The 12,500-nt window shown below is 38.4% G+C and overlaps 2 protein-coding genes across 5 annotated transcripts in view; both read left to right on the top strand.

Annotated features, from left to right (window-relative positions):
- LOC138006438 (ras-related and estrogen-regulated growth inhibitor-like) overlaps nucleotides 1-8,195 on the top strand; it is an 11,558-nt gene extending 3,363 nt beyond the window's left edge. Inside the window, exons 1-5 of one of the 3 annotated variants that reach the window (XM_068852767.1) lie at nucleotides 2,421-2,533; nucleotides 3,517-3,655; nucleotides 4,763-4,819; nucleotides 5,108-5,181; nucleotides 6,144-8,195. In XM_068852767.1, coding sequence (XP_068708868.1) covers nucleotides 2,531-2,533; nucleotides 3,517-3,655; nucleotides 4,763-4,819; nucleotides 5,108-5,181; nucleotides 6,144-6,611 — 741 coding nt within the window. In that variant the 5' untranslated portion in view covers nucleotides 2,421-2,530 and the 3' untranslated portion in view covers nucleotides 6,612-8,195. Of the gene's footprint in view, nucleotides 1-2,420; nucleotides 2,534-3,180; nucleotides 3,379-3,516; nucleotides 3,656-4,762; nucleotides 4,820-5,107; nucleotides 5,182-6,143 lie in introns of those variants that run through there. The other 2 variants (XM_068852768.1, XM_068852766.1) reach the window with 2 other exon arrangements.
- A 324-nt stretch (nucleotides 8,196-8,519) lies between these two features.
- LOC138006439 (ras-related and estrogen-regulated growth inhibitor-like) overlaps nucleotides 8,520-12,500 on the top strand; it is a 9,907-nt gene continuing 5,926 nt past the window's right edge. Inside the window, exons 1-2 of one of the 2 annotated variants that reach the window (XM_068852770.1) lie at nucleotides 8,520-8,668; nucleotides 12,337-12,484. In XM_068852770.1, the coding sequence (XP_068708871.1) occupies nucleotides 8,666-8,668; nucleotides 12,337-12,484 (151 nt within the window). In that variant the 5' untranslated portion in view covers nucleotides 8,520-8,665. Of the gene's footprint in view, nucleotides 8,669-10,837; nucleotides 11,183-12,336; nucleotides 12,485-12,500 lie in introns of those variants that run through there. The other variant, XM_068852769.1, reaches the window with a different exon arrangement.

Raw genomic sequence — 12,500 nt, 5'->3', positions numbered from 1 at the left:
TTCTTACAAAGCATTATTTTCTGTAAACTTTAAAGATGCTTTCTCTTTATTGTTTCGTTAATAAAAATGCTCCGATGAAACCTCTATCTCTCATTTGCTTTTCCGCCTCTATTTTCGATTCAGGATCTGGGCTCGGTTGTTCGAAAGCGATCAACTCAATCCAGTATTACTGGTAAACTTTTGTTTCATGCTTTCAACTTTTTGGTGATAGTTCCTTTTGGTTATTTTTCTCTTTCAAGGTTAACTTCTTCTAATGTAAAGTTTTGCTGAATATCAGCGTTGAACAATGTTTGAGAGTAGAGAAATAAACTCCTTGGTTAATTTTTAATCTGGGATCAGGGTTAATCGGCTTTTGAACAACCCGAAACAGCTCGCTAGAAATTGCTCGGGGTCAATCTTGCCACAAGTACAGCCCTCGATTCTATGAGTTTTCTGCAAGCAATTTGTTGAGTTTAAGAAACCAGCCTAGGACGTCGGTACCATTTTGAAAACCTGTGCCCCTCTGTAGTACCACTCCTTGGTACAGTTTTTCCACTGACCTACCCGGTGGTAAATGACATACAATTTTTGACCTGATATTTAGCCCGTCAATAGGTAATTTTACAATAACTGAGCAATTTCTCGTGTGCTGATTGGCTAACTTTTATCATCAAGAAGAGTACAGACACATAATATTGTAATTTAAGCGAAGCTGAAAGTATCAATGATGGAGGATTTTCCGGATTTTAACCTGTGATTTTAGTTTTGCCGTTCAACCTTATGGGAGATGTTGAAACGCTAAGACCATTTTGAGACGTGAGAATGTTCCTACCTCAAAATTGCTCGATTTTCTCTAAGACATGAACATTTTTGATCACTTCGAGGGTTTTTGAACGCCTTTCGATTCTTCAACTGAATTTTTAATCTGTGCAAGTTGCTGACGTGATTGTCACAATTTTCCGCAGTGTCATTTGTTAATCGAAGCCAATGAGTGTACGAGAAAAGGTATTGACGAAAAATTACGCCAGTTTAAATAAAACTGCATACATTTTAGTGTTTGAATTTTATTTCTATTCATTTGACCCGGGAAATAGACATTTTTCATTTTTGATATTGTAAAAAATAAATTGATGCTAGTTTTTGTCTGTCAAAATTGTTTTGGGTCCACTAGCCTAACATTTTACGCGAAGAATTTTCTTCCTAATGGTTTCTCCGCTTACGACATGAGAATGAGAGAAGCCTGTGAACGGGTCGCTTTTCCAATGGACCCCAATGATAGACGACAACGAAGGAGGCTTTCGAATATCTTAGAATTTGAGTACATAATTGAGGGAGTCGTTGCTTGCCTAAAATCTTCAAGACACTAATTCTTTGTCGAAGGAAGTGACTCATACTGGGGTATGTAGTTGGTTCTAAATGAAATTTGAGAACTTTATTATAAGCATGTACCCTAGTGTTCTTTACAAGCGTCTTTTACATTCAACTCCGGTAAGAAACGTTGGAACAGGTCAAAAGACAGTCAGTGAAACACTTTGTTTGAAATGCATAGACAGATTTTTTTTGCTATTGGCGCTGCGAAACTGCGGAAAAAATAACTTCTGAGCTATTCATTATCTTGACAGCTATTCCGACCATCAGTTCATTAAAAATTATGACTGAAAATACATCAAAATCTGATAAAGGAAACGTGCTGTACGGATAGTTGTCGCACAACCGGTCTTAAAATGGAATTTTATCTCTACAATCGAAGAGCCAAAAAGGGATACAAAGTCAACAATAAACAAGTAGCTTACAAATACAGCCAAATATCTTGGATGCTTTATATTTTTAACATAAAAGCAATCGAGGCAGCATGTCTTTGTAGCTTCTGAAAAATGACTGCTGAGTTTTTGTGTGCTTTTCCTTTCTCTGAGGCAAAAATCACGTTATAAGACAGCGAACAATACTTCTGTTTTATTTCGGAACTGTTAGAAAGGAGATAGGTGAACTGAACTGTACAAAGATACATTAAGGAATTACAAAATCAAAAGCACTAGGGTTTGGGTAAACAAAACCAAGGCGTTAACAGAGCTGTGCGTTCAATTGTTTGCAAAAGGAAAACTAATTTAATTAATTTAATAACACGTCATGGTGTTCTTACGTCATCCTAATTCTAGTCTTCGTGGCCAAATTTTGCGAGCTGAGCTCGCAAAACTTTATTGAGAGATCGATATCCGCTGAGAACGCGAAAACTTTGTTAACGCGATTAAGAGACAGTATAAAAACGTTTTTTTTTTTTCAAACCTATAAATTTCAACTTCAATTATGAAAAGAACTTCGCCTAAATTAAGTTCCGCTTCCGGTCAATTTCACGCGAGAATTGGGTCAAATATTGGTTTATCATCACCCAAAATTCATGACGTCAATTTTGCCGAGTTATTTGAATGCGGAGAAAACAAGTGTTGTAATTCATTCACGCCTTGAGTTCAAACTGAACGGAGTAAAAAAAAATTGGTCTTCGAAATCAACTCTAACTTGCAAGAGGAACGATTCACAAAACATACAGGTGAAAATGGTAAGATACTTCTTTGTCTACAAGTGTGTACTTGAATTGGTTTAAAGAAATGTACAGGTCTACGTTTCTCTCTCTTTCCGCCGTACACTTTATTTTGGTCAGGCTTATTTCCATTTAGGAATACAGAGGTTTAATATATATTTTTTAGTTTTTAACTGAATAGGAATAAATTGTGCCGAGCTATGTGAAATTTTCAACAATGGCAATTTTGTAATGGGTGTCATTTCGTCCCAAATCGGTTTAGAAAAGGCGAGTTTTACTAAACTTCTTGATGCATTGAGGATAAAATCACCAGAAATGTCAACTGCAGCAGAAGGGGAACAAGACAACCCTCCTTAATTATCTCTCAATTACATGGCATTTACAATTAGGTAATCAACATGAATACTTAGTTCGGGATTTTTTTCTCCAAAGGTATTTGGCTTCGAAAAACATAGACCGAAGAAATTAATGCTTCCGGTACATTCTATTTATCAGTCAGCAATCAATCTCAGTTTCTCGTCGGTGTTAGTTTCCGCTGGGCTTTAGCTATAACTTTGATGACGTGCTTGAACAAATGTTTATTGACTTTTCATTTAAGAACGAAATAAAAGGCGCATTCATTAGCTATTAAAGTCAGAGCTTCAAACGCAGATTAACAATTACGTTGTCACCTTTCATTTAAGTACGTAAAAGAGAGAAAATTCTCGGCTAATTGTAGTCACTAAAGTTTTAAAACCAGACGTTTTTGCTCACGTTTAATAGTGAATGTTTTATTTTTATTTAAATTTTCATAAGAGAGAGCTTTATTTATCTGAATTTCTCCCTGGATTGGTTTGATAAGTAAGAAATGAGATAGAAATATGGTGAGTTTCTTATTATAATTGCTGTAACATATCTGGTCACTCCGCCGACTGAGGGATCATCATCTAAAACAGTTTTCTTCGCTAACCCTTAACCTTAAAGGCTTCAATCTAAAACTTAAGCTTATCTTTCATTTTCAGGAGAGGTCAATGGATTGTTTGACTTTGCCAGCAAACTATGAAATACCAACCAAACCTCGAACCTTATCTGTAAACAGCAGCGCTAACATGAAGAGCATCCGATCAGTTGTCTTAGGAAAGGACGGAGTGGGAAAATCAGGTATGTTAAACAAAAACATTCCATTTCTCCCTTCCTTGTTTACCAAGGAATTAATATTTTATTGTAAACAAAGGATTCTAATTTTCATCTAAGAGGTCACTAAATCCCGTTGAGTTGCGTTCAGTCAATACTGAGTTATTTGTCACGTTTTTGGACAAAATGTTCCAAAATGTTTGCGTTTTTGGCTGTCGCCGGCTAAGGTTTCTACTTTGGATAATAAAAATAGTTATGGACCTAAAAATAATTGAGCGAGATAAGAGATTTCCTTCCTCAAAAAACAACTCTGTTTTTAGAATAAAGAAATGAACTTTTCACGCAAACTGTGAATGACTTCGTCCTTGGTCTTGAAAATATCACGCAGGATAGAGTATGCACCGGAGAAAAAGGAATTTTCTTATAGCTCAGGGTTAAATTTATGGCGGCTCCGTAACTCTTCCTGCTATACCTGAAAGACTTGACATTTAAAAATATCCCTAACCGATGAACAGAAATTCGATTGTAACACTGTACGGAATACGTGCCGATGCATTGCAGACATCGGCGTTACCAGAATCGTTGACTGAAAAGCTATTAATTGATTTGCACTTCTGCACCAATTGTCACACGGAATATTTTCACGTCCTCCTACACTGAAGCGCGCTTGGTGCTTCCTTTAAACAGGAATCAGTCACACACAGGTGAATAAACATCCATGCCAACATTCCACTAACCAAAAAACTCAGTATTCCAAAAAGGCTTCATTTTATCAATACATCAATCAACTGACCATGTTATAAAATAATTATTACTTTTTTCTCCGAGACATTGACTGATAAAAAAGAAACATATTTCCAGTTCCCTCTTTTCTTTAAACACTAGAGCCCAAACTATGGCGATGCTGTTAAATAATATAAGAATACAATTGGGGTACGCGAAGAAACATTTCTAGGAGAGGAGCATGGAACGCATGAGGTGAATCCACGTCACGTACGTTTATTCCCGCAGGGTGAGACAAGCCTTCACGTACGCGCGAACTCCCGCATCCCAACAAGTTAGATCTCTTCAGTGTCAACATCATTGTATATCTTTTTTTCATTTGTCTTTGCGGCATTTTATTATCGTTTGCAGCGTTCACTGTCAGACTTCTGACGAAGCGTTTCATCGGGGAATACGACAGTTCATTAGGTAAGCAGTTCTAAAGACGTGCAAAAGGCATGCGCACCAGTCATTCTACACGCAACATATACAGTGCTGTTTCAAGTTTCAACCAATGAGATGAAAGGGCAACTTTGCAATCTTTTTCCCGCCGCTTTTAAGAAATTTTCTTATAATTGCTTCGAATGATTGATCTTGGTTTTCACGACGCTTAACTGCATGCAAAAAAGATCAAATTTGTTTCTTTTGTTGTTATAAGTTTGCAGCTGTTCTTCTTGTTTAGTGCTCATACTGTTTCATCAATCCGCTTTTTCTCAGAGGAAACGTATCGTCACCGCGTTGAAGTTGACGGTCAGAACATTCTCTTAGAAATCTTGGACACGGCAGGTCAAGTAAGTGCCAATTATTAGTTTCATCTTTTATGTATGTTTATATTTATGTATTTTATTTTCTTATTTATTTCGTTTTTTACTTAATATTCATTAAGAGCAGTCAGAGCCGGCATAAGATTTTCAGCGAACGTACAATACTTATGCGCCGATCAAATCGAAACTTCAACATCCCCCCCGCCCCCGGGCAAACCCCGGTCATTTTACTATCTTCTGTGCCCGGGGAGTGGGGAATTTGACCTTTGCCTGCGTGGGGAAGGGGAAATTGAACCGGAAGTGCCAGGTTTCAAATGATTTTTTTTTTCGGGCGCCAAAGTCGCTAACAGCTATAAAACACGTGTTTGGACGAGATGGAAGAGTTCAAAGGAAGAGATGTAGCATTTGTTAGCGGCTTACAAAAAAGGTCTTTATTAAAGACGGCAGTATCCGACGACGTTTGTTCTTTAGTAGGGTATGACAGACAAATCAGACGATAGGCTCGGGCATTTGAACACCATTTTGGCCCGAGGGGGCAGGAATTTGAATGATACAATCTTCAAAAGTTCAAATGCCCGGGCTTTGCCCGAGGGGGGGGGGGGGGGGGTGCTGAAGTTTCGAGTTGATCGGCGCATTAGAATGCTGAAAGCGGTTGCATAAGAACCTGAAGTCCTGTCGTTCACTTCCTAACGAAGCAGCTGCAACATAGATATCTGACCACAACCATAAATTTGTACTGAATATAGGGGGCATAGGGGATCCTGACATTTAGCACGGGTCATGAAGTCACTCCGCGGAAGGAGTCCGGAAGAAATCGCGGGGATTGTGAGCAAGAGCAAAAATCCCACAATAAAATAGCAAAAGAAGAGCAGGGGCGGATCTCTTTTTTCCTTAAAACTTAGCACAAGAAGAGGAACGATACGTGGAGCAAATTTAGGAGATGGCGTTAAGGAAAGAACGGGACTCAATACTGTCTTTTCCACTTTCAGAATTCTGTGGAGAAAATCGACGCTTGTTCAAGAGGAGATGTAGCAGATGTTTATTACGTTCTCTACTCCAACACGGATCGCTCTTCCTTCAAAGAAGCTGTCCTTATCGTAAAATATCTCGTGGAAACACGGAATGTGTCCAAGACATCTATTTTTTTAATAGCTACTAAGAAGGACCTAAAATATCAACAAGATGTTACAGAATACGAGGGGAGATTACTAGCTATGGAGTTGGGTTGCGAATTTTACATCATTTCGAGCTCTGAGGGCTATGACGGGACCCAGGACGTGCTCAGAGGTTCATTGAGAGTGATTACGAACCATAAACACTCCAAGGAGAACAGCGGCTCAAAATCGCCCCTCATGAGGCGAGTTAAAAATGGACTGAGAAGCAAGTCGCATTCTCCCGTTCCAAGTCCATCATATCAACAAATCCTTGATGCAAGAGATAGGACAGCTACACTTTGAGTAGAAGAACTTTTAATTAGATTAGGCAGTAAACAGGAGCAGGCCAGGCCTAGTTTGTTTGGAGGAAACTCGCCTTCTCATGACATCGCTCTTGCTTAGTAAATTATACGAGTGGAAAGTTTTCTCGTGAGTGGAGTCACTGGAAATATAAGACCTGGAATGGTTTATTTTTGACGTTTCTTTTAAGACATGGGAAAGGAAATCTGTAATTCTTCAGATTTTTTGTCTACCAAGCCCTTTAGCCCCCTAGTCACGAGAGAGTGCTTTCCTTTCCAGGGACTTCACTTTGAGTGCGCGCTGATTGGCCAAAACGAGTGGTTGCACAGTGTGATTGGCGTCCCTCTTTTTCGAACGCTCGCAATAGTGGGCTGTCAGCGGTCATGCCCATTTCAGTCACGCAGGGTTAAACAGTCTAGTGGCTACCCATAGTTGGTAGCGAGAGCAACTCTTCAACGAAAAGTCTACATCCTCGCACGCTCTCCTATTTTCTATCAAAACTCACTCTAAATTCGCTTATAACTCGCGTGATTAAATGGGTCTGTTTGGACAAAAAGTAATTAACTCTAAGCTTAAGCACCAGGAGAAAATAAGGGTCACGTAGAGGGAACCGCTTAGCGATATTTCAGTATATTTTGTGGATATTTTAAATTAAATGAAATACAAGCCGAACGATCACAGAAATTTAAAGAGACGTCCCCTTTGGGGCTCTACCACAAAATGCCATGTCGTTGTGCCCCAATGGGTGCTTTTTGAAACACGCCTTCCTCTTTGTCTCTTTATCAAGAGTTCAAGCAAGAACAACGGAAGCGTCAACGAAAACGTTACTCCTAAATATAACTCAGTAACGCTAGAACACGTGTTTCGCGATTATTCCTGGTTGGGTACGAAAGATTTTAAAGTAAAGAAAGAAAGAAATGTTTCATTCCTGTATGCTCCCGTTGTCTTCAAACGTAAAATTTGTGATTTCAGGGTTTTTTTTTTGTGGAATTCGGCACAGAAATACACAGAAATGCGTCCCGTACATGCAGTATGATTATCAAGTTTTCCTTGTTTAACCAATGTTATTACAGTAGTCACCTATTACGCCATTTTACCATATTTGGTCAAGAGAATGCGCAAAATAAATATGGGTTATTGACCAAGCTTTTCGGTCAAGATGGCTGGATATTGGCCAAGTTTGCGTGTTTATGGACCGAGACGAAGTCGAGGTCCATAAACACGCAAAAAACGAACGAGGCCAATATCCAGCCATCTTGACCGAACAAGCTTGGTCAATAAAGGATTTATTATATGGGATAAAACACCAAAAAATTAATCTTTGATCTTGCGGGACCAAGTGAGAAAGATAGCTCCATCTTGCCCGTTCGGGTAGCCAATCACAGCGTGCGATTTGGTTCATCTTGCCCGCTCACGGAGCTAGTCATATAATAAGAGACTGTAATGTCCCGGTTTGACCGGAAGTTTTTCAATGAAAGTAGTTGTTTTCAACACGATGCAAAGCCTGAGAATTAAGCTTGTCGTCGCTTTTAACTCGTCATTTCGTTTATCCCATCAAATAAAGGACATTTGGCTGGCCTTTTGTGCTGTTTACACCGTTCACACGCGCTCTAAAGGACAGATGATACTTTTTTTTTAACACTCTTACCAAATAAAATTAAAGCAAAATAACACCTTTTTGGAAGTGAAATAATAATTCTCTTATTCGATGGTTGTAAAATAAATATTCGCGGACATTTTGTTCATTGCTTGTATCATTCCTCGCCCCTGCGGGGCTTGGAATATGACGCAACTCGCAAAATATCAGCGCGTATTATATGTTAAGCCATCGAATAAGATGTATGTATTCGTGTTTTCTGGCTTTGCGTTGCCGTAGCCACCGTCTCTGCTTAAATTTCCTTTCGCTGGCACGGAAGGAAAAAGAATACGATCACATCATTCATCTCGTGACATTTTCGTCATCGCCTCAACGATGTACTTCTTTACACTGTTAAAAACCGCTTTATCTCATTTTAAGAAATACACTAGAACAGAATAGCTACAAGTTTCCTCGACAAATGGTGAGTCAGATAAATAACTTAATTATAATTATTTGTTGCTTATTTTGAGCACTTTAGCATGAATACAGAATACTTTGGTTATAAGCAGCGTAACCATGATTCCTCGCCTTGGTCTTTGTTTGTTCTAAGCAATTTACGTTGACTTCTTTTAATCTGTAATATTAATATTCCACATTAAGAAAAACTAAGAGTGAAAGCAAGTTAGCCAATCACGGTAGACACACATTCAAAGGAGTCAATTGTAACGCAGACAAATGCCAGTAGCAGGACCAAAAGTGTGGTAAAAGGCGAGGGAGGATTTATCTTTCATTGGCTTTGCTCGAGCAACAATCGCTGTCGTGCAAAGCCGAAGTAAACGAAAATTTATTTTCGGAAAAGCCACGAGAATTGATCCAATTTACTTTCGTGATTTCTCCTTGAAAAATATTTCCAAAGATATCTTGATAACCTCCTTTAACTTTAAAGAACAGATAGCTGAGATATGAATTTTAAAAAGTCCATTAAAGGTAATTCTATTTATCAAAACAACAAATTGAACATCTCCAGATCGATGTTTATTAAACAGCCTATCTATTGACGGATCTCTCTTTTAGATTTGTCAAAGGAAATTGTTTAAGAGAGCGAGTTTCAAGAAATGACAAAATGAACCAGACTAAAGTACTCTATACTTTCGAAAATACATCACTTGCTTTTGAGAGCTATGAGTTTCCGAGATCACACACACCATCAATATGCTAGATGCCGATGAATAGTTCCAGTTTTTTACTAAAAATACTAATTTTAGATTGATTTTTTTTTGCTTGTCACGGTGTGGACGTTTGATACGATTCCATTGCGATAAGAATGCCTTATGGTTGGGTTGACTTCCTCTGTTATTAGCTTATATGTGATCTGATATTCAAAATCAAATGATTGGTTTCAGACAACACTGAATTCTTTGATTTTTTTTTCCGTCGTTAAAAGCTTAATCAATAGTTGAATGCAGCATTTGTTATCTGCCCGAGGTTTGCAGTCTTTCCTTTTGCAGGTGCAATTATTTTACTCGACATTTTTTCTCTCCAGTAATCCGTCATACACGTGGTAGGGTTTTAACGACAACGTGGGCCGATCCGATGAACATGCATTCCGCTGGATCGTTCAGTTTTTATCTAAGCTTTATAAGACCTTTGGTATCAATTCATTTAAATGGTAGTTTTCCCAGTAGCGTTGAAAATCATAAAGAGATTTATGATTGCTCAAAGTTATAGTTCGAAGTGACTCTTTTCGTCGAAGTAGCCGTTATTATGTATGACCAAGCTATGAGGACATTTTCACCTGGCCATCCGATAATCTCCTATATTTTCTTGATTAAATGAGGTCGATTTGTTTATATGACCGCAACTTTATCAGTGTCAAACAGTCAAATATCTTCCTTTCGTCTGGAGAAAAAAACCGTTTCGACTTTGTGCAAGATTTTTTTACGTTTTTTTGGTTTTTTTAAGGGAAAGCAATGCCTGTGAAAATATATGATGTAAAGGGAAAAAAGATGCCACAAAAAATCCTGCAAAAAAACGACGTGCATCTTCTTATTGTCCTGACATTTGTAACGAAGGATTACCTTGGCATTGTTAGTAATAATCTTTTTGTCTGCTGGTCTTTAATCCAGTGAATTGGAATTAGCGAATGAGGAGTGGTCAGGGGTCAACAATGTTGTAATCTTTAATTTCACCGACTACAAGCACAAGAGAGGCGCAACATGAAAGAACAGTACTAGTGTTGAAAGCAGTCAATTTCAAGTCTGTAGCGGTCTCCGATGAAACTAAAATAACAATTTTAACTAGCCAGTAACCAAAATCATCTCAAAGATAGCTCTTGGAAATTTGAAGGATTCAGGAAAGGAAGTGTATCATTCTACGAACTAAAAACTCCCGAGCTATTGCGTTAGATTACTTCTTACCACACTGAAATTAATCTTTCACAGGAACCATCGGCAATTGCAAGAACCGGGAACTTTCCGCTGTTTGCTTTGTAAATAATTTTTTAAAGGGCCGGATATAGGCTCCAATACAGTTTGATTTCTTTCCATTAGAATGTCAAGCTAAAAAAAGGGCCGATTTGACCTTCTGCCCCAAGTATCAATAACAATCAAGAGCACACATCGTGCTGTATAAAATAAGATAAACCTGGGCACTGAACACCACTGCTTGTCAGTTAAGCATGTTCAAGCTTCAAGCTTAGGGTTATTTGCGATAGGTAGTGAATGTCCGGCAGTTCTCCAACAAAAATATAGTTGTCATTGACGATTTCAGGCACAACAAAAAAAGCAAAGACGTTTCCGTGACAGTTTTATATATGGTTTGTCTTGAATTTGAACGTATTTGGTTCGTTGCATCGAAATACCACGATCTTTGAGTCAGTCCAGAAAATTCCGGATTAGGAAAAAAAGGAAGATTGCTTGTGTTTTCTGTGTTTTGAGCTGTTTCAATAGCATCACGTGACGCGATGGAAAAGTTTGAAGCGTTTAACAGGCGAATGGTAAGTTACTTTCACGAATACGTTAGGAACAATTTAAATTTTGCGGATCTTAAATTCATTTGTAATTACCCAACCCATTAACTTTACCAAAGAAATTTATAATCGGCCTTTACTGAATCGAAATTTTAGGAATTTTGAGATCATTGAAAGAGTTGTAATATATCGGTGTATGATTTCTGCGGTTTATTTTTTACCATTACCAGCTTCAATTTCGAAGGAAGGAAGTGTTCGGCAACGACCCAACAGGATGAAGCACGCTATTTTCCTAATTACACCAAAGAGCTGTCTCGAAAGGATTAAATTTAACACTGAATCAAAGTCAGACCTCATTGTCTGCAAGAAACTGCTCGTTTTCCGACTATAGAAATTCGCCGCTACACTGAATGCGGAGCATGGAATAAAAGCAGTCTGAATCATAAGGCTGGAAAATGCGAGGAAAACAGCTGTGCTATTAACAGCTCTGCGTGCGAATAAAATCGAGTCACTACCCCCAAAAGGTTACGTCCACTGACCCTGTAATGACATAGTAAGCTTCCCTATAAATAAGCGACTTTTTCTGCCATTCTTGAAGCCATATAGAATGCTTACTTGCAGAGCTACGAAATTGTTTTATCAACTTTGAACTGTTTTCAGAGCTCAGCGAATTGTTTTAAAAGCGAAAGGTTTCCAGTTTAAACAATTTAAGTGCTTCCATTAATTATACACCAAGCTCCTGTCAGAAATGTGTCCCCGGTGTGTTTGTGTTGATAATGGCTTAATAAGTCAGGAAAAGTTGTCTCCGATCAAGACATCTAACCTCAAGAGGTTTAACCAATGCAAGATTGATGCGACATAAATATTGAGGGTTACATTTAAATGCTTGAAAGTCACCAAGGCCTCAAGAGAAGTAAACTTCATAGACAATAAAATCTTACTGAACGGTTTTCATGTCTGGTAACTCTTCGAGATAACTTCGCCAAGACCGCTGAGGATCTTGTTTGTGTATGGGGCTTGAAACCTGGAAATGTGCTGAAAAAAACCAACTATCTCGAAAGGAAAAAATACAACGGAAAAGGGGAAAACAAAACTATGAGAAAGATTAGATTCTCCAATATGCCAGCGAGAATCCCCCTGTAAAGTATATGTTTTAAAGGTTTTCCTCCCTTATTTATTAGTCTTTTCCTCAAGACAATGTTGGCAGAGTGTTTCAACGACGACCGCGCCAAGTTTCGGCAAGATCAGGATCCAACAATGATATTGAAGAAGAAGGAAGTAAGATTGTCAGAGCAGCAGTCCTCGGAAAAGATGGCGTCGGAAAGACAGGTGAGAGCGGATGAAA

Source organism: Montipora foliosa, chromosome 6 (assembly GCF_036669935.1).
Source record: "Montipora foliosa isolate CH-2021 chromosome 6, ASM3666993v2, whole genome shotgun sequence".
Classification (NCBI taxonomy): domain Eukaryota; kingdom Metazoa; phylum Cnidaria; class Anthozoa; order Scleractinia; family Acroporidae; genus Montipora; species Montipora foliosa.
The sequence above is the reverse complement of the archived record's forward strand: the minus strand, read 5'-3'. Positions and strand labels throughout refer to the sequence as shown.